The following is a 22,272-nucleotide window of genomic DNA, read 5'->3' on the forward strand; positions in this document are numbered from 1 at the left end:
ACTAGTCTGGCACTACCATCACATTCATCAAATGTCCTGACTTCCTGCTCAAAGCATCTGCCACCACATTAGCTTTTCCTTCATGGTATTGAATATCCAACGTATAATCACTTAGAAACTCCAACCATCTTCTCTGCCTTCCATTCAAATACTTTTGGGTGAAAATGTACTTCAAACTCTTGTGATCCATGAAAATCCTATAAGTCACCCCATACAAATAATGCCTCCAAATCTTCAAAGCGAACACTATTGCAGCTAACTCCAAATCATGGGTTGGGTAATTCCCTTCGTAAGGTTTCAACTGCCTTGAAGCATACGCAATCACCCTTTGACTTTGCATCAAAACACATCCCAATCTAAACCTCAATGCATCATATACACATCATATAGATCACTTCCATCCGGCAAAGCCAGCACAGGTGCTTTAGTTAACCTTTCTTTCAAGGTCTTGAACACCTCTTCACACTCTTGAGTCCATGAGAACTTATGCTCCTTTTTCATCAAACTTGTCATGGGCTTCGCAATCCTTGAAAAATCCTTCACAGACCTTCTGTAATAGCTTGCCAAACCCAAGAAACTTCTCACATCCGACACATTCTTTGGGGTTGGCCAATAACTAATAGCTCGAATCTTACTTGGGCCCACTGAGACTCCTTCCTTGGAAATCACATGGCCCAAAAATGCCACTTTTTCCAACCAAAACTTACACTTTGACAGCTTGGCATACAACTGGTGCTCTCTCAAACATGATAACACTTGTCTCAAATGCTCCTTGTCTCAAATGCTCCTTATGCTCCTCTTCATCCTTTGAATAAATCAAAATATCATCAATAAACACCATTACAAACTTGCCCAAGTGTAGCCTAAAAATCCTATGCATCAAATCCATGAACACTGCTAGTGCATTGGTCAAACCAAATGGCATAACTTGTGAAATCATAATGATCATAACGGGTCCTGAAAGCATTCTTTGCAAAATCTTGCTCCGCAATCTCAACAGGTGATAACCTGACCTCAAATCAATCTTTGAAAACACTACAACTCCTTTCAACTAGTCAAATAAATCATCGATCCTTGGCAATGAATACTTATTCTTCACTGTCACCTTATTCAACTCTTGATAATCAATACACAACCTCATACTTCCATCCTTCTTCTTTACAAACAAAACTGGTGTAATACCCCGTATTTTAATACGTATTTTCTAATTAATTATTATTTTCTAAAAAGGGTATTTTAGTAATTTATTTTACTATTTGAATTTTGGAGCCAAAATGATATTTGAATCTTGGCGCCAAAAGTATTTTAAAATTTAATTATTTTTTTTGGATTTTGAATAAGATTTATTATCCATTTATTTTATTTTAAAAATGGATTATTTATATATATTTTGGATATATATTTTAATTATTTAAATTAGGAGGTCCAAAAATTCTTACTAATTGGCTATTAATTTCGGATTTTCCTAGTGTGGAAAATCTAATTTTCTTAGTTAATTTATCTAGTGAATAATTGGTATTCTCTTAATTGATTATTTTATACAACATATATTATTTACACTATTATTTTTAATCCCTTAAACCCAGCAAAATAATTTTCTAAATATTACTAATATGGTCCGAAAATTTGAGCTATGGAAGCTCAAAATTTTCGGCCACCATGGTTGGATTTTGGGTAATTTATTTTGTTAAATTGTATTTTTAATTATCTCCCTTAAATTTATTATTTTTCCTTAATTCTTATTTCCCATCTTCTAAATATTTGATCATCTTATTTCCCTGCCTTATTTCATCCTTGATTATTCCCCAAGCAAGCTCTTTTGCCATATTATTTTTCATGACAACACACTTTTCTTAAATTAATTATTTCTTAGTCACCTTAATACTAAACTTTCCATAATTCTTTAGCTCTCTTCTCCAAGTAATTTCCTTAATTCTTTTTACCATAATTCTTCCTATATTCTCCTACCATAATTCTTGCATGAGCTAGCCTATAAATACCCCTTGATTCATGGCTAAACACTCACACCAAAACTCTCTAATTCTCTCTTAAGTTCTCTCTAATTCTCTTCTCTTTTTCTCACCTTTCCTTACGCCAAACACCACAACCACCACCCTCCACCTCCGGCTCCCACCTGCCGCCGACCACAGCCACGTCAGCCACCAGCTGCCACCCTTGCCGCCACCTCTCTTCTCCTTTTTCCTTGGTTTTCTACGTTTTCTTGTTCTCTTTTCGTATTTAATTAATTAATATTATCATGGGAGATTTATAAAAATTATTATGAGTATTTTTAATTAAATAAAATCATATTTTTATTCAAGTTTATGAAAAATAATTTATAAGGTTCATGTACATATAGTTGGGGGTTTTTAATTTAATTCTTGTGATTATTTGTTAACCTTATATTAATTAAGGTTATGTTTAATTGTAGGGTGTGTTTGATCAAAGTTCTTGAAGTTCTTTTATGTGTATTAAGCAAGGATCAAAGGTATGTTAGGTGGCTAGATACTTTTGGAATTGATTGGATTGAATGAGCATGTTTTATACGATTTTTGTGATGATTGAATTAAGTTGAATTGAATTATGATTTATGAAATAAAAGCATGTTTAAATATTTGGTTTTGATAAATAAATTGGAGGATTGATTTTTATATCACGTTGTTAATGATTAAAATTATTTATCATGTTTTAAAGGTTCGATTTTGAAAGCATGTTGAATTAAATAAAAAGGAGTTTTGAATTATATTAGAATTATTGAATTAAAAAGGATTTATTGAATTATTGTTATTAAAGCTTTACAGGCATGTTGATAGTAATACCACTATACGGATTTGGTTGATAAGACTTTGGACTTTGCATGACCAAGTCTTTCCTCGATAATAACCTTGAAATAGTAGGAGACTAGCTTGGGGGTGTGCACACTTGGGTGAGGAATTGGATTTAAAAAGAGGAATTGGTTTTATTAATGAAGTATTTGAAATATTGGATTATTGGAATTGATTTTGGAATAATGAGTTTGGAATTATATTATTGGATTAGTTATTGGAATTGGTTTTAAAAGCATGTTTGCAAATAAATTGAGTTTACTTATCTTGCACTTATCGTATTTAACATATTATGCTAACCCGTATTTTCTATTTGTTTTGGTTCGCCCTGTTTACCTTAATGGTAAGCAGTGTTGACTATTTTCAGGTGGAGTCAATAATTGAGCATATGGGAGTCCCGGGATGTTCTTCACCTAGAATTAGGAATGTTGGTCTTTGTTTTATTTATGAGTACTTATGACAATGGTTTCTATTTATAGCTATTATTAATAAAGAAAGAGTTTGAGTTTTCGCTAGGCTAGTCAAGGTAACCTTTTCAGTTGCACAATCAATCTTTGCTTCATATCTTCCCAACCAATCCATACCCAGAATTACATCGAGATGCTTCAAATCGAACTCGATCAAATCCAACGGAAATTCTACCCTAGAAATGGAAATAGGTACACTTTTAAACAACTTGGAACAATCCCTCACTTCCCCAGACGGAATAGACACATTTAGAGAAACTGACTCGGGACTCACTAACCCGAGACTTTCAACTATTCTCTTAGAAATAAAAGAATGGGTTGCCCCTGAATCAAACAAAATTTCACAGGCATAAGACTTATAAGGAAAACAACAATTACCACATCATTAGCAGTTTCAGCCTCACGGCTGTTCATCACGAACACACGACCCTTTGGGGCACCTCCCGCAACGCTACTGGTTCCAACCTTAGAAGTAGGTCTACTAGACTGAGGTGGTTTGCTAGGAACACTAGACTCTTTCACCTTTCCTGACTTAAGTTAGCCTCTTTCTAGTAACACTCGTACTCACGGTGTCCCAACTTCAGACAGTAACGACAAGTTACTGACTTTCCCTCACAGTCTTCTTGGGTGGTCTTTCTCACACCGCTTGCAGAAATACTTTCTCAGGGGCTTCTCACCCCTTTGGTTTCCATTCCCTCTAGCATTGGACGACTGGCCTCCATTCCCTTTCCCAAAGTTCCCTTTGTTGTCCCTTCTATCTCCAGAATTCCCCTAGTAGCTACCATTGGGCTTATGCCTCTTTCCACCCCCGTGAAAAGAGTCCTGGTTCTTCCTTTTCTCTCCAAAATGCTCCATCTCCCTCCCCTTGATTCCGTACAGATAGGGTGCACGACCATAGACTTCATCTAAGGTCTCAAAGGTAACTCCCCCTAGCTTTCCTTGGAGGGTTAAGGTTAGGCCTTGCTCAAATCTCTAAGCTTTGATGGTTTCAATAGGGACTACTTCCGGGGCAAACCTCATCAACTCAATGAACTTGTTGTAGTATTTATTGATAGACATGTTCCCCATTCTCAGGTTGGTAAACTCCATGCATTTCTGCTTTCTTAGGTAGGAAGGGTAAAACTTCTCTCTCAAGGCTTCATTAAACTCATCCCACTCAAAGTTTGGTCTTTTCAGCAACTCATCCTTTCTTTGGGTCCACCATAAGTCAGCTTCCTCCCTCAAATAGTAAACACCATTGTTCACTCTTAGCTCACTTGGGCAATTGATTGCATCAAACAGCTTGTCAAACTCCCTAATCCAGTTTTCAAGGCTGGTTGGGTCTTCCTTTCCCAAGTAAACAGGTGGTTTGGCTGCAGCAACTCTCTTAAAAACTTCACTATAAGAGTCAAGGTCAGAATTTCAGTTTCCCTTGTTCACCACTTTAGTGATGTTTTCAGTGATATGGGTTAGCTTTCTTAGGATCTTCCCTACTTTGGAACTAGTGCGCTTACTTCTCATTTGGTCTCTCATCCTTACAGACATACTTCCTGAGTATAATTATCATACTTTGAAAAATTAAAACAAGTTCTCCTCATATCAACATTTAATTCACTTAGTAACATAGAGAAAATTTCAAATAAATAAACTTCATTTCATTAATAATTAGAGAAAAGTACAACTTTGCCATCTAAGACAATTATTGAAAGCAATAAACATAATCATAGTTCAATTATTCAAGAAACACTCTCAGCATAGTCATCTTCATCCGGATCATAGTCAGGATCATCTTGCTTGGACTTATCCCTATCACTTGGGTCAGTCATGAAAGTTGGGTTATAACCACTAGCTTGGACTACGGCCTAAACTTGACTCAAATTCACTTAGATTATTGTCCGGGCTTGCATAAGGAGAGTAACTTGGGCTTTTGACTAGGCTAACACTACCACGAGGTTGGTTTGAAGAAGCATTGGGCTTTGGTTGAACTTTTGGACTTGGTGACTTTTGATTGACTATTTGGGTACGTGTTATGGGCCTTTTTGCAACATGAAAGTGGACTTTTGGACTTGGGAGTTTTGGAGGTTCATAGCTTGGAGTACGAGTAAGAAAAGGATAATTCTTACTCTTACCAAGAGGTGGTATGGACTCATCACTGGATGACACAAACCCATGAGGATCCTTGCGGTATGAAAAAGGTAGTTGGGCATTTAAATAGTACATTTGGTCATCTTCTCTCAAGGTTCCAATCTTTGAAAGTTTGGGAAATCTCACAATTCTCCTCCTAAGCTCATAGTCACGTTCAACATAATGCAAGTCTCTCTTAAGGCTAGACATGCTTGCTAACCACTTCCCTTCATGATGGTGTTTTTCATTCCACAACCCATTCTTCTTGATCTCATCCCCATACTTGTCAAAGAGCGGTTCATATTTGAGAACTCTAGGTAGATGGGCTAAGGCCAAAAGAACCATCCAAGGTGGTTAGGTCAAAGCTTCCAAATTATACTTCTCATAGAGGGTTAAGGCCAAAGTAACAATTCCAGTCATAAATTCACTAACTATGACTCCATCATCTTTCAAGTAATGCAAGTTAAAGTATTTCTTTCTCATTTCATCAATCATTTCTATCTATTTCATAAACACATGCAAAACAATCAATTCAATGCTAGATCACATAAACAATTCAACTCAAAAATCCATTTGCAATAAGCAATTCATAACTCAATCAACCAAGTATAACTCAAGATCACCCAACCATGGGTAATAGCTCAAAAATTCGGACCTATGACCATAGACTAAGGTGTTTTAACACCAACTTTAATGCACACTGTAACACCCTAGAAATTCCTTTCCTTTAAAATACCTATTTTGCCTTTTTAAAATACGAAAAAGGAAAATCTAAGACATTACCGCCACCGTGAAAACGGCTAAGGAAAATATCAAAGACACACGGCGAAAGACTTTCTTTAAAACCATTCAAAACAAGTCAACTTAAAAAGTCAAACCAAAAGAAAGTAAAGTTAAACAAAGTCAACCTACAACTTGGAACCATTGTAGGCCCTTAAAACCAAATAATACTGAAAACCTTTACGTTAGTCTCATGAACATAATAAAATAAATAATATTCAAAGCAAATAAAACACATCATATTCCTATGGAAACTAAGCATGATTCACTCTTCACTCATGCCCATCATGAAAATGCTTCATCACCTGAAAAGCTTCTCTCTACTTGTCCCCACTACTCGCCATTAGAAATGGGTCGTCGTAGGGCCAAGGTAAAGACAAGGCCAAACAAACATACAACACACAATCAGCAATGTTGAGTACATAAGCGTAATAAAAACACACTAACATGCTTTCATCCTATCATCACACAACTTACCTTGTTGCACCTGTATACAAGCATACAACATACCAAATGACCAACCAATAAATAAATGAATTGCTTATTTAATTTGATTACGCATCAAACGGGTTTTCCACCAAATCCCTACCCCAAATTTGAGGTAAACTACACCGGGAGCTGACCGGGTAGGCAAATGTCACATGAAGTGACTAGATGTCCTTCGCATAAAATAAATAAAAAGGAAAATACAGTGTCCTATACTCCCAGTAGAAGTCATGGTTAAATATAAAATCCCATAACTCCCCCCATGTGTTCATACATAAGGTATATACGTTCCAAGAGTTTTGGTGCGTAATCTCTTTCACTTTACGTTGTTTACATATTATTATACTTGGTGATGACTCTCAAACCATAACACAATCAATTATTATACTTCATTCAAGCAATCGAACATATCAATTTAATTCTTGAATAATTAGTGACCAAATAAATTTAATTGTTGAACCCTTTTTATTCTACCTCGGTGTCAAAGACACCTTACACGCATACTGTGCCGCAAATCTTATCCCTTGGTGTTAGAAACACCTTAAGTGCACATAGGCACCGCAATATAATTTATTCATGTGTACTAAGACACTTAAATAGCTCCTTCCTCATGCTTATAGCATCAATAAAAATTATATGAACCATAATAAAATTTCCTTTTCATATTCCAAACCAAATTAAACAATTAGTTTAATTAAACATGCTTTCTATCATGCCAATAATAAAAGTGTGGTTCATAATCAACATGCCAACATAATTAATTCCAATCACCAATTCATCATAAATAATTCATACATCACAAATAATTTACCAACATCAATCCAATCAACAAATTTAACCAACACCTATCATGATACTACTTGGAATTAATTAAACAAAGCCTAGCATGCTTCTACATATTCAAATAATTACCAAGTACGCGAACGTACCTTGAATATGATCTCAAAATCGCCACAACTAAATAAAATCACTCACTTGGAAGTCTCCTACAAACCAAAATTACAAAGAGGCATTAATACATATTCCACACAAATTTCTAGCAATATATACCCTCTTTAAATCACTCATAAACCCTCTAAAACAAGTTGAAATTTAATTTAAAACCCTTACTTTTATCCTCAATTCACGAGTAATTAAAAATCCTTTCAAGAAACATAATTATAGCTTATATATAAAAATTTCAGCTTTATTAAATCATTTAAAATTGGTGTAATTGTGTTTAACACTTATTTCAATAATTTAAATCACCCATAAACAATTTCCATCAATATACATAAACTTAGAAATCTAGGGTTTATAATTTGGGGCTTTTTAATTCAAAACCAAATCTGAAAATTTATATACAAAATACTTATCATCAAACATCTTAAAATCATCACAAAACCCAAAAACAATAATTAGATTAAGGCTAGATTAGGATTTAAAAACAAAAGAATAATTTTTTTTTTCGTTCGACCACCGGCACACACCCACTAAGGCCGACTGCTGCTGCCGGCGAGTGGTGGTGGTGTTGGCCGTCGGCCGGTGGGCAGCGATGGTGGTGGCCGGCGGTGTGGTGTGTGTGTGGGTGGTGATTGAAACAAAAAAAATAAAATAAAGGGGAAGGGGAAAAATTAAGAGAAAAAGGAGAGAAAATAAGAGGAGAGAGAAAGAGAGTTACATTTGGGTATTCTCCACCTTGGCAAAGTTTAATTTGCCCATGTGATGGGTATTTATACTCTCTTTCCTAAACCCCTCCTAGACTTAAATTCCCTATTTACCCTTAATGATCCCTTTCCTAGTCAAACTAGTATTTTGACTTTCTTTAAAAACTCATTGACTTGAAAATTTCCTTTTATATAATATTATGCCCTAAAGTTTCCAAATCATGAAATAAAATATTTTCAAGATTGTTAAAAATAAACTTTTAACTAAAATAATTCTTTTTAAATTAATGAAACACCATAAATAATTCATTTCGAATTTTTTAAATACTTTGAGAAATACTTATTTAAATTAAAATACGTATAAAAATACGGGGTATTACACACACATAATCACACAACTCAAGTTTCAAATAGTTTCAATTCTTTTTGTTTCAAAAATAATAATAATATATTTGAATCATGATATTAGACGGTCGAGCACGCGTCTCCCAGGTAAGTTACCTACAATGTCGAGGAGAGTCTTGCCTAGACAGAGAGACGTACTTGAGAATCCTTTTCTCAATCATCTTTCCACAAATAGGAAAATAGTTTTATATAAAAATAAAGCTTTTGACTATCACACACATTGCGAAACACTATCTATCCTATATGCCCTCTTAAGTCTACCCACAATTTTTTTATTATTCCCAATTTTAATCTTTTTAGGACCGGAAAACTAATACCACTTTGTAACACCCCCAAATCTCCCTCTACGAAAATACTAGTATAATACGTATAATTATACCGTAGAGATAAACTTAGGCGTATTACCACCGCATAGGGGTGTTCGCGATGCGGTTCGGTGCGGTTTGGATCCTAAACCGCACCAAACCGCAAAATTGCGGTTTGTAATTTTTTCAAACCACACCAAACTGCACTTCTAAAAAAACCGCACCAAACCGCATCGCAAAATGCGGTTTAGTGCGGTGCGGTTTAACCATACTTTTTTAAAATTATAATTATTCTTTTTAAAACAAAACTTTTACTTTATTTTGTAATTATTAATATGTAATTCAAATATTAAAATCTTTTTTTAAACCTTTAATTAACTAATAGTCAAAGATTAGCTCATATATTTTAGTTCTTTTATATTTTTTTAATAAAAATATAGTATAAAAACCGCAAATCGCATTAAAGTGCGACTTGCGGTGCGGTTTGGTCTAAATATTTTTTGAAACCGCACCAAACCGTAAACTACTATTTAGTCATTTTCAAAACCGCACCGCAATTTTCAAACCGCAAACTGCAAAATTGCGGTTTGGTGCGGTCTAAACCGCACTCTGTAAAGCCCTACCGCCGCGTGATTAAGCAAAGCTACTCAAACTACTAACCAACACCAATACTTTGTAGCGAAAACTCAAACTCCTTCTTTATTCATAATAACTATAAATAGAAACCATTGTCATGAGTACTCATAATACCAACAAAGACCAACATTCCTAATTATAAGTGAAGAACATCCCGGGACTCCCATATGCTCAATTATTGACTCCACCTGAAAAAATAGTCAACATTGCTTACCATTAAGGTAAATAGGGCGAACCAAAATAAATAGGAAATACTCATTAGCAAAATATGCTAAGTACGATAAGTGCAAGATAAGTAAACTCAATTTATTTGCAAACATGCTTTTAAAACCAATTCCAAAACTCATGATTCAAAATCAATTTTCAAATATAACTCCAATAACTCAATATTTCAATAATAATGCTTAATAAATCAATTCATTTCAAAAACCCAATTTTTCTCTATAAGTGTGCATACCCCCAAGCTAGTCTCCTACTACTTCAAGGCGATTCTTGAGGAAATACTAGGTCATACAAAGTACATAGTCTTCAATGTATCCGCATAGTGGGATTACTATAATAATCATGCTTGTAAAGCTTTTAATAATTCTATAATTTCAATAAATAACTCAAACTCCTTTTATTTAAATTCAACCTGCTTCCAAAATCAAACCTTTAAAACATGATAAATAATTTTAATCATTCAAAACTTGATGTTAAATCAATCCTCCAATTTATTTATCAAAACCAATTCTTTAAACATACTTTTATTTCATAAATCATAATTCAATTCAATTTAATTCGATCATCATAAAAATCATATAAAACATGCTCATTAAATCCAATCAATTTCAAAAGTATGTAGCCACCTAACGTACCTTTGATCCTTGCTTAGCACACACAAAAGAACTTCAAGAACTTTGATCAAACACACCCTACAATTAAACATAACCTTAATTCATATAAGTTTAACAAATAATCACAACAATTAAATTAAAAACCCCCAACTATATGTACATGAACCTTATAAATTATTTTTCATAAACTTGAATAAAAATCTGATTTTATTTAATTAAAACTACTCTTAATAATTTTTTATAAATCCTCCATAATAATACTAATTAATTAAATAAGAGAAGAGAAGAAGGTGAGATAGAAAACCAAGGAAAAGAGGAGAAGAAGGTGGCGGTAAGGAGGGCAGTAGCATGCCGGCAGGTGGTTGCTGCCGGTGGTCGGCGTCGGAGGTGGTGGCGGCTGGTGGCAGGTGGTGTTTGGTGGTGGTGGCCGAGTAATAGCAAGAGAAAAGAGGAGGAGAAAATTAGAGAGATTAAGAGAAAATTAAAGAGTTTGGTGTGAGTGTTTAGCCTTGAATCAAGGGGTATTTATAGGCTAGCTCATGTAAGAATTATGGTAGGAGAATGTAGGAAGAATTATGGTAAAAAGAATTGAGGAAATTACTTGGAGAAGAGAGCTTAAGAATTATGGAAATTTAATATTAAGGTGGCTAAGAATATTTAATTTATGGAAAGTGTGTTGTCATGAAAAATAATATGGCAAAAGAGCTTGCTTGGGGAATAATCAAGGATGATATAAGGTAGGTGTTTTGGGTAAAAATACCCCCCCCAGGCCACGTGGCCCAATAAGATGGTGACACGTGTCACCTTAAGAGAGGATTAAAATGAACCTCTCCTTTGCTGACACGTGGCATCCCCAATCATTTGGAAAAAGACGGCCTTTAAGGCCCAATTCCCGAGATAGCCCACCATTCCTAAGTTTCCGTAACCTAGGATAGCAGCACGAATCCCAAGACCCTATAAATAGGGAGATGTTCCAACCTTGGGAGACATTCATACACATTCATTCAACACGAACAAGCCAGAGCAGTCAATGATTCTAGATAATTAACTCTTACCTCAGAGAACATTCCCGATCTCGGAATCCGGGAAGATACTAGTTTACTTTCCGCATTTTACATCTTCCGAACACGCTCTAACTTGGTCGTCGGAGGCGGAACTCCACCCAACTGGAGTCTCCGTTGTTTTGCAGGTACAGGCGCCCGAAATCCAGTCTTGGTGTTGTAACTCTCCCGAGGGACACAAAAAACCCCAAAACATTTGGCGCCGTCTTTGGGGAGAGTACTACTGAGATGGTTTCACATGAGTATGTACCGCCTCCTATTGAGAAACGGCCTACGGCCGAAATTCAGGTCTATTTAGACCAAGACAGTGGTGACGACTTTGACGTCGACACCTATGTAGCTGCTGACGGTTCACTCAGAACCAGACGCACCCTTCCCATAGAAAAAAGGGAACGGGGCAAAGAGCAAGTTGGTCTAAGTGAGCCTACCGGACAGCCGTCTGAACAACCCCAGCCGGCAGAAGGCGCAACCCCGGTTACTAGAGACGAACTCATGAAATTCATGACAAGTTTCAAAGGGGAAATCAAGGACCTGATCGACAAGAAGACGGTTGGCTCCAACAGGGATCAGTCGACCAAGAAACCTTCTCCCTTAGAGAAGAAAAACCCGGTCAAGGACCGTGTGCCTACTCCGCACACGGAAGGAGGGGAATCGGCCCTTGATTGTTCTGTGCAAGATCCGATTCCCTGAAATAGGGAAGAAGAAGATCATCCGGCATGTCCAGCCAGATGGATCAAAGAAGACCTATTCTGATACCCGGATGTTAGTCCAGCAGAAGAAAAATCAACAACTATCTGAGTCGGCTTCAACGTCGACTTACCCAATCAGTTTTCAGAATACCTCATTAAGGTATTCGCAATCAAACCGAGAGAGTCAGTCAGGCGGCTTGTCCGTCCACACTGGCCCTCAGATAATCCATTCTGCTTCATATGTTCCACAGCAGCCATACATGCCGTATGGAAAACCATACATGCAGTCAACCCTCTTTAATTTGGGGGTCAGGCGGCATAAAATGTCCAACCTTTGGACTGGCATCTTCGTCTGCTCAAACTTATGGAACAACCTTCTGCGTTCTCCAAGGGGATAAACGAGGCGGCACAGCCGGCCAAGGTTAAGAATGTTTTTGGTAGGTACTTATGATGGTACCACCAACCCTGAAGACCACCTGATGGCCTACACCAACCTCATGTACTTACAGGGGTTGGATGATTCCACCTGGTGCCGATTCTTCCCGGCTACATTGAAGGGCATCGCCCAATGATGGTTTGGCAACCTGCCAGCAAGCTGCATCAATAGCTTCAAGACGCTTGCGTACTTGTTTGCTTCTAACTTCTCTATGAACATCTCTGCTAAGAAAACAAGTCTTGACTTGGGTGCAATACAATAGGGAAATAGAGAAGGGCTAAGGTCCTATGTCAGGCGGTTTAATCTAATGAGAATTCAGATTCAAAGGTTGTCTGGCGAAGTGGTTTATACAGACTTTTTTAAAGGTCTGAAAGACGGGTCGACCTTTAAGTTCGACCTCATCAGAAAGAGGGTAGCCACCCTCCAAAAAGCTTTGATGGAGGAAGAAGCCTATATACAGGCAACTAAACTCTGCTCCATCAGCAAGCAGTCGGACCCCAAAAAGTCTGACAAAAAAGAGAGTCAATCCGCTCAGCCGGCAAAAGAGACGAGAGCAAAAAGAGAAAAGAAATCTGGGTGGCAGATGATACTGAACAACCATCCCAGAAGAAGAAGAAGAAAGAGTTTAAACCGTACATCCCCAAGTACGAGTTTAACAAGGACTGCTACTCCATCCTCATGGAGATTAAAGACCGGGTGACAATTGAGAAACCGGCTGCATTGAAAGGTTCCGCCAAAAACTGGAACAAAAACAAGTATTGCCACTTTCATGAGGACATTGGCCATGACACCAACGACTGTTATAGCCTCAAGCGACTTTTGGACCGTATGGCTAATAAAAGGGTGCTGAAGTCTTACATTCTGAAGTCCAAGGTAACCCTGAGAACAAACAACGGACAACCGTCCAACAAGGCAATCCAACCTGCTCATAGTTCAGACACTGATGAAGAGTCGATCTATACCATAGTAGGCGGCTTTGCTGGAGGAGGCCCAACCATCCAGGGTACTAAAGACTATATCAGGTGGCTGGATGTCAGATCAGTTGATGAGGGCAAGGCGTCTAAAGATACCTTTTCCTGAGGTCGTTATCACTAAGAAGGACAGGGCAAGGTCAGCCGACCACATAATGACCCCATAGTCATTAAATGCAAAGTGGCCAACCAGAAGGTAGGCCGGATCCTTATTGACACAGGCAGCTCGTCAGACCTTATCAGCCACAAGTGCTTGGCAAAGCTCAAGTACAAGCCCAGCAGTATGCACAAAGTATCTCATCCCTTAGTTGGTTTTGGGGGTGGAGTAGTGCACCCGGTAGGGAGGATTAACCTACCCATCCGGCTAGGGAAGAAGGGAGAAGGACGCCACATGGTAGTCTGGTTCTTGGTCGTGGAAGAGTTGACCACCTATAATCTGATATTGGGCCGTCCAACACTGAACGAATCCAAGGCTGTTATTATTCTATCCCTCATGCTCCTAAAATTTGAAAAGGATGACGGGTCTGTAGGCTCCCTGAATGGGGATCAGAAGACGGCAAGAGGGTGCTATCTCTCAGACGTCAAGCCTATAGTAGCCGCAGCTGGCCAAATCGAGGAACCAATAAACCTTGATGAACTCAAGTAAGCCGCGCCTGCTCCAATAGCAGCCGGCAAAAAGAGAAAGGCCGAGAAGTTGGTGGCCGTCAAAAAAGAGAAGCAATAGCAATCACTGACCGTGGAACGGTCAGATGAATTCCGTCCCCAGCCGGCTGGTGAACTCATCGACATCGTTCTGGACGCCACCCGTCCAGAGCGTACTGTTAAGGTTGGGACGGTTGCTTTTGCGAAGTTGGGTGCAGACTTGCACAATCTACTAAAAGAATTCAAAGACATCTTTGCCTGTGAAATAGAATAGATGTCAGGCGTCAGCCCGGATCTAGTTGTTCATAAACTTGTCGTGGATCCCAAAAAGAAGCCGGTTAGGCAAAAGAAAAGGAACTGCGGTGAGGAAAGAAGTCAGGCGGCAGCCGCCAAAGTAAAGAAGCTGTTAGATGCTGGGTTCATTCGGCAATGTTACTTCTTGGATTGGGTTGCAAGTGTTGTTCTTGTGAAAAAGCCTAATGGTACCTGGCGCATGTGTGTTGACTACGCAGATCTGAACAATGTATGTCCAAAGGATAGTTACCCACTTCCAAAGATTGATAGTCTGGTCGACTCTACAACCGTCATGCCTTGATGAGCTTTATGGACGCCTACTCAGGCTTTCATCAGATACCCTTGTGGAAGAAAGATCAAGAGAGGACGACGTTCGTCACTGATCAAGGGTTATTCTACTATACTGTGATGCCGTTTGGGTTAAAAAATGCGCCCGCTACCTTCCAACGAATGATTAATACAGTCTTAATTAATCAAATTGGGAGGAACGTAGAGATGTACATTAATGACGTGATAGTCAAATCCAAGCTACAGACGGATCATCTTGCTGACCTCCGAGAAACCTTCACCATCCTCAGGCGGCACAAGGTCATGCTTAATCCCAAGAAGTGTGTCTTAGGTGTTGAGTCTGGGAAGTTTCTCGGATTTTTGATGGACCAAAGGAGGATAGAGGCCAAGCCAGAGAATATACAGGCGGTTATTGACATGAAGTCACCCCTGACTGCAAAGGAAGTTAAAAAACTAAGCGGTTGTCTGGCGGCATTGGAGAGATTCCTCAGTCGGTCAGGTGACAAGTGCCTCTATTTTTTCCAGGCTATCAAGAAGAAGACTATGTTTGAATGGGGGGAGAATGTTGAGGCGGCCTTCCAGAAATTGAAAGAGCACTTGCACTCATTGTCGAGGCTTGTTAGCCCTCTGCCAAAGGAAATGCTCTACATGTACTTACCCGTCTCCGATCATGCTCTCAGTGTTGTTCTCCTTGCTGAGAGAGATGGCACCAAGCTTTCGGTATATTTCATCAGCCATGTTCTTCGAAATGCTGAACTACGGTACCCAATTGTTGAAAGTTCGGCCTTGCTCTTTTCATGGCAGTCAAGAAGTTGAAACCTTACTTCCGGGAACATTCAATTGTGGTTTACACAGACCAGCCCCTCAAACGGCCAATGACAACTATGGAATCATCCGACTGAATGATCAAATGGGCTATTGAAAATCTCTTTCGAACCAAGGAAGGCAGTGAAGGGTCAAGCGTTTGCCAACTTCATTGTCGAAATGACAAGGCCGGCTGAGCTGGAGAATCTTGATTAGGTTTGGAAAGTGAATGTAAACGGGAGCTCTACTATGAACGGATGTGGTGCAGGCGTTAAATGTCAGTTTCCTGAAGGGGATAAGTATGAATATGCACTACGGTTTAAGTTCCAGGCCTCAAATAATGAGGCAGAATATGAAGCCCTGTTAGCCGGTATCCGCATTTGTAAGGCGGCAGGGGCAAGAAAAGTTGACGCCTGCTCTGATTCACAATTAATCGTTAGCTAATACCACGGTGACTATGAGGCCACCCATCCGGCCATGATCAAATACCTACAGGCGGTCAAAGAAGTGGCTGAGACACTTGATGAATTTCATCTAAGTCAGGTGCCTAGGTCAGAAAACAATCGGGCGGATGCTCTTTCTAAACTAGCATCATCCGCCTCCTGTGATACGCCTAGGTCAGTTTTTTGGGAAGTTATGGAAAAAAGAAGTATTGAACAAGATCCCATTGGAATTCTAGACCGAAGCTCAACCTGGATGGATGGCATCCGGGCTTATCTAGCAGACGGCACTTTGCCGGATGCATACCCAAAAGCGGTTGCAATGAAAAAGCGAGCTGCAAACTTTGAGATTCATAATGGAGAAATTTTCAAGAAGGGTAATCTGCAACCGTTATTGAAATGTATCACCCCAGAACGGGGGAAAGAGGTTCTAGAGGATCTGCACTCAGGTTTTTGTGCATCACACATAGGCGGCAGGTCTCTAACAAAAAGGGCCAGGCAGCAAGGATACTTTTGGCCCACTCTTGAGGCAGACGCCATGAAAATGGTGAAGAAATGTGATAAGTGTCAAAGATTTGGCAAACTCATACACCGTCCGGCCACTGACCTGACGGCCATTCACAGCCCAGTACCATTCGCCAAATGGGACTTGGACATTCTGGGTCCGTATACGTCTGCTACAGGCGGACGGCGATATCTTCTAGTTGTTGTTGACTACTTCACCAAATGGGTAGAAGCAGAGGCGGTCAAAGGCATTAAGACAAAAGATGTCATCTCTTTCATCTGGAGGAATATCATCACCCGGTTTGGGGTACCTATATCCATGATCTTTGACAATGGCCCTCAGTTTGAGACGCCTACCCTTAAGAATTGGTTGAGAGATCAAGGGATCTCACATTGCTTTGCATCAGTCGGTCGTCCACAAGCAAACGGCCAGGTTGAAGCCTTCAACAAGCTTATCTCAGACGACATTAAGAATAATATTGAAAGGGCTTGCGGTCTGTGGGCAGATGAGTTGCCTCATGTCATATGGGCCATCAGAACAACTAAAAAAGGGGCAACCATTGAAACCCTGTTTCTTATGACATACGGCGTAGAAGTTGTCTTGCCTATTGAGCACTATGAGCCGACTCTTCGAGTCATGCTTTATGACGAAGAGGCTAACTGGGAGGCCATGCCGCTAGCATTGGACTCACTCCCGGAGCGCAGGGGAAATGCCGCCTTGCGTCATGAGATTTATCGTCTGAGAATGACAAGAGCCTACAACAAAAGAGTACACAAACGACCCTTGAAAGTAGAGGACTTTGTGTTATGGAAAATGGAGGCAACCGGTAGGACAAATGAGCAGGGAAAACTGACTCCCAATTGGGAAGGTCCCTACCGAATCTATGAAGAAGTAAGAGGCGGCACCTACCGCCTAGAAACTCAAGATGGCAGGCAGCTAGCCAGAACTTGGAATGTAGACAACTAAAAAAAGTACTACTTCTAAGACTTCAAAAATTTTGTAAATAAAGTTTATCAATGAAAAGTTGTTTTTTATTTTCAATCATATTTATTGCTCTGTATAAATACCGTCTGTGCAATGTACAGACGGACTTGTTAAAATTTTACGTTTACTCCAACATGAGTAGATATAAGCAAAGTCTAAAAACTTAGCAGCTATGTATGGTTCCTTATTGAACACCCTAATAAGGTCAATGGCCAGATGATAATACAAATTGTATGCTCCAATATGAGTAGGCAACCGGCGACACCCAACAGGGTGAATTCATCGCAGAGAGCATCTCCCATTCGGGTGGCACATTGCACTATAAATTTAAAAACAAACGGCCTTACCGTCTGTCGTGATTGAGATAAGTCTGCAACTGTTTGAATGATTAAGATAGGTTATCGTCTGTATCAAACAGTAACCAGTAGCTATCTTGGTTGGATATAACCCGTTATTGCTCAGAGGCAACACGAACGGTTAAATTTGAGGATCTAAGCTAAGCCAAAAACTTAGCAGCTATAAAATACTCGTTAAAAGCAATTATACGCAGTCAAAGGCCGTCTGCTACTAAACGATCATTCGTCTGCTCCAGTAAGAGCAAGACATCCGGCGAAGCCCATCCGGGTGAATTCGTCGTAGAAAATAATTGGCCAAGACTGATTTAACCCCATAAGGATGAACTCACAGCCAGTTGACCTGCATAATCTAAGATGGCACCTAGTCGGCATAGCAAAAACCGCATGACTTATTGACACTAGCCGGTATCCGGCTGCCATCCCAACTTAGATTAAAATTCTCTGAAAATCGATTTAGATGCGGTCAATGACTGTCAGATATTCAGTTTGGATGATCAATGGACGATTGTGCGCTTGGTTTGGGGAATCACCTTGGTGATTGATTGACCCAGAAATTAGCCATACCCTTACAATTATCAAAAAATTTTAGGTCAACCAACCCACTTTTAATACCAAGCGCACATCCGTCCAGGGGAAAATACACCGGTGCATCCGATGAACCGCATGTATTAGGCTACGTGCTTGGCAAAGTATATGCATATCAAAGATTGCAAAGATTGAAAAATTGCAAACAAATTTGGCAAAACCGACTCAGTCGGCAAATCATATAATAAAAACCGACCAAAAGGCTGGGAGAGTAATTGTCAAACAGGATCTACATCCGGGAAAGAGAAATATTGTTTAACAAATACAACAGAAATACTCAGCACACAGGCCGGAAATACATACGGCCACCAAAAGCTTATATTTACTAAGGCGGGGCCGTGGGCACATCCTTCGCAGGCAGACCAGGAGCAGAGTTCACCTAGGCTTCATCTTCTTGTTGCTTTTCCTCCTCATCCTCCCCAACGCAATCAGCAGCCTCCTCGCCGAGCTCTTTTTTTACCCACTCCCGAAACGGCTCAGGCTCCGGCTTCCCTTCAGCCCTTGCTGAGAGAACAAGATCTGCGTATCTGTAAGCCAGGTCCCAGACGTCATACTAAGCATCCGGATACACCAGCTTCCAGGCCATCTTCATCCCGTCTTCGCAGTCTTGTTCATTCTCCTCAATGAGCCGGCTCTGCTTAGCCTCTAGGGTTGCCCTAAAGTTGCCCCGGGAGGCGGCCATCACCTTCTTCAGACGGTCGATGCCTTCTTTGAGAGTGGCGTTCTCCTTGTTGCTCTCCTCCGGGGATTTGAGGCCCGCCTGAGCACTTTTAAGCTCCGCCTCCAGATTTGAGGCCTTCAGGTTAGCCTCAACAAGGGCAGCCGTAAGCTGCTTGATGGAATCCGCCTGTGACAGGAGCTCAACTTTAGTCTCAAGGTCATGTATTAACATTGAATATTGAGCAACATTAGTGGACTCAGACGCCTCTCTTTTGGCTCGCCTTACCTTTTCCTGTTTTCGAGCATACGGCTTTTTCAGCCCCTCTACTCGCAACATCGTCTGTATACATGCAAACGGTGTTAGAAAAGAAACCGGCAATATACTTGGAAAAATGTGAATAAAGTTATTATACCTCAGACAGCAGAGAGAGGATGCGTTCAACATTGAACGTCTGGATCTCAGGGATGGCCTCCTTGTCCTCCTTTGGGATAGCCCTCAGCATGGCTTTAGAGAACTGCTGCACAGTCACCGGGGAGATGGATCTGCACCAGAAGTTAGATATGGTGAGAAAGCTACATAGGCGCCACCAACAGACTACCGGCTGCCTAAAGAACCCTCTGAGTGTAGCTGAGAATTGAATGTGACTTAACCTGCATGAGCCAACCAAGCTCAAAGGAGGAGTTGAAGGGATCAGCCGTACCTTAGGGATAAGGGTGAAGGCTCAGATCGCATACAGCCGCTGCAGAACCGCTTGTAGCTTTGGGTGGCTGGCCACCCTTCGGCACCTCAGAGGCACCCGACTGGTTAGAAAGGTCTATCCCCAAACAAGCATTCATGATACTCTTCCCTCCAACGGTCAGACATCCCTTCCTAAGCGAAAGCTCATAAGCCGTTTGAGCAGAAGTTATTTTTCTAGATTTGTTAGAGCTAGTGACCTCGTCACCCGGCCTCCGTCTAATTATCTTGGAAAGGGATCTGGGAGCTCCCTTATCTCCATCCTGAAAAACAAACCAGATGTTAAGCATACAATCGGAACTAGGCATTAATCACACAGCCAGTTCATAACCGTCTGTATACAAAAATAAGGCAATGGGAAAGAAGCTGGGGCAGGCGGTTTATTCCTGGCCTTTAGCCGCCAGAGCGGCTTTCTTCTTCTCCGGATTTTCTATGCGGATGTCTGCTGCAGAATGACCAGGCGTTTTATTTTCTGGAAGCATCCTTCTGGCGGTTTCTGCAAAAAGAACCGTCTGTCAGATCATCAAGCAGGCAAAAATAAATCACAAGTTAGAAACAATAAAGACGGCATAATATTGCCGGATGCATGCTCTACATACGTTTGTCAAACATGGTGCTTAAACCGCAGGCGGACAAGAACCCCTCGTCCCTCAGAAACTCGTGTTTGGGTACCTAGTTTTTAGGTACACTTATTAATTCCTCGGTTGAGAGAGTGGTGGTTGTAAGTTCTAAAAACCCCGGCTCAATTATTTTTTCATAATCCTCATCCGGGACCTGTGGAAGTTTACATTTCTGCCCCAGCACATTTGGCTTCTTATTATAGCAGCGGTATTTAAAGTTCTCTTGTCGTTTGGGGGTAGAAACCAAATAGAACCGGTTCTTCCAATTAGACCAATTAGACGGTTTGTCTAGGGTCATCAAAATAGTTGGGGTAGGTGGTTAATGTGTACCACGCTCTCCAGCCGCCTAGGCTGCGGCTCAGATAATGCATGTGGGCAAAAGCCTCCCAGTCGAGATGGAGGCCCTGCATCTCACAGGCGGCGATGTAGCCCAGAATGTTAACCCAAGAGTTCGGGGTTAACTGCCACACTCCCAGGCCGTATCCTCGCAGGATAGCCTTGATTGAGTCATGAAGGGGGAAGCGGAGACCGGCTAGGAAAGCCGCCTCATAGTAGCCAAAATAATAGTTGGCATTTGGCTGGTCATCTTTTCAGGCAATGGTCCCCAATTCAGGCGGCACCCGGATGGTATATCCTTCACCAAGAGGACGTTTGAATTTGAAGGCCTCCAGGCGCTTCTCCATGTTTTCCCTGTCTCTGGCAGAGACATGGATCCGAAATGGATTCCCCTCATTGTTCCATTTTAATCTCTCCTCCGCCTCACTATCCTCCACCGATGATAGTGAGCCGCTGCTCTTTTCAGGGCTAGACCCAGAGGCAGACTCACCCCCGCTTCTCTTAGGGGCAGCCTCATCCGCCTTCTCAGATCCAGACGCAGAGGCGGCTTCGTCACCGTCTACATTCTCTAATTCAAGGATCCCGTCACTAGGAGTGCTTGGTGCACCCAGAGGGGATCCTCTTGCCTTTTCAGCCTAATCTATCTCAGGCGGCACACTTTCTGTGCTCTCTTCCCTGTAATCCGGATCTACATATGTCCATCTAGTCTGAGCCATAGTGTCATGCACAGACACGGAGATGGTCGGATTTGGATATGAACAAGAGTGATCCAAGCACCTAGAGGCGGCACCCCCAATCCTAGACTCAGCCGTACCAGGGGACCGGCTGCCTACTAAACTAGGTTATGCAATGTGTGTTGTTGGTGAATCCATTTATGAAATGAAATGTACACAAACGGAAAAACTATGAAAGAGCTGAGAGGGGGAGAGACGATACCTCTAAGATTTGCTGAAAATGAAGTCAAGCGTTGACCGGCTGTAACTTGCAAGATGCACATACGGTTAACCGGATGTACCCCCTTGAAAAAGAAGAGAATTGTTTGGAGAGTACCCAGGCGGTTCTAAAAAATTCCCGTCTGTCAAAAGCATAGACGTTATACCGGCTATATCTAGTTGGTAAAAAGATACAATTGTCTGGGAGATACACAGACGGTTGTCAGTTACACAAACGGTTGTCAGATTTTCTCTCTAGAGAAACGGTTGACTCTCTGTAAATTTTGGAAATGTCCGAAAGAAGAGGAGGGTAAAAACTTATTTATGGAAGGGTAATTTCAAGGGCATCCCAGTAATTCCCCCAGAAGGTAAACAGTTGGACATGTTCACCAACACCTAAGTGACAAGTGTCACAGGCGCCACGTGGCATGCCACGTCACACCT

At 40.6% G+C, this 22,272-nt stretch overlaps 1 protein-coding gene across 1 annotated transcript; it reads right to left on the reverse strand.

Annotated features, from left to right (window-relative positions):
* Position 1: 1 nt before the first annotated feature.
* On the reverse strand, positions 2-5,097 carry LOC110685141. Its single transcript, XM_021861604.1, has 5 exons — positions 5,017-5,097; positions 4,308-4,657; positions 3,357-3,468; positions 708-805; positions 2-356 (listed from the first exon to the last, which is right to left on the reverse strand). Exons 1-5 carry the CDS (start codon positions 5,095-5,097, stop codon positions 2-4), a joined length of 996 nt encoding a protein of 331 aa, XP_021717296.1.
* Positions 5,098-22,272: the final 17,175 nt, after the last annotated feature.

Source organism: Chenopodium quinoa, unplaced genomic scaffold (genome assembly GCF_001683475.1).
Source record: "Chenopodium quinoa cultivar QQ74 unplaced genomic scaffold, ASM168347v1, whole genome shotgun sequence".
Lineage (NCBI taxonomy): Eukaryota > Viridiplantae > Streptophyta > Magnoliopsida > Caryophyllales > Amaranthaceae > Chenopodium > Chenopodium quinoa.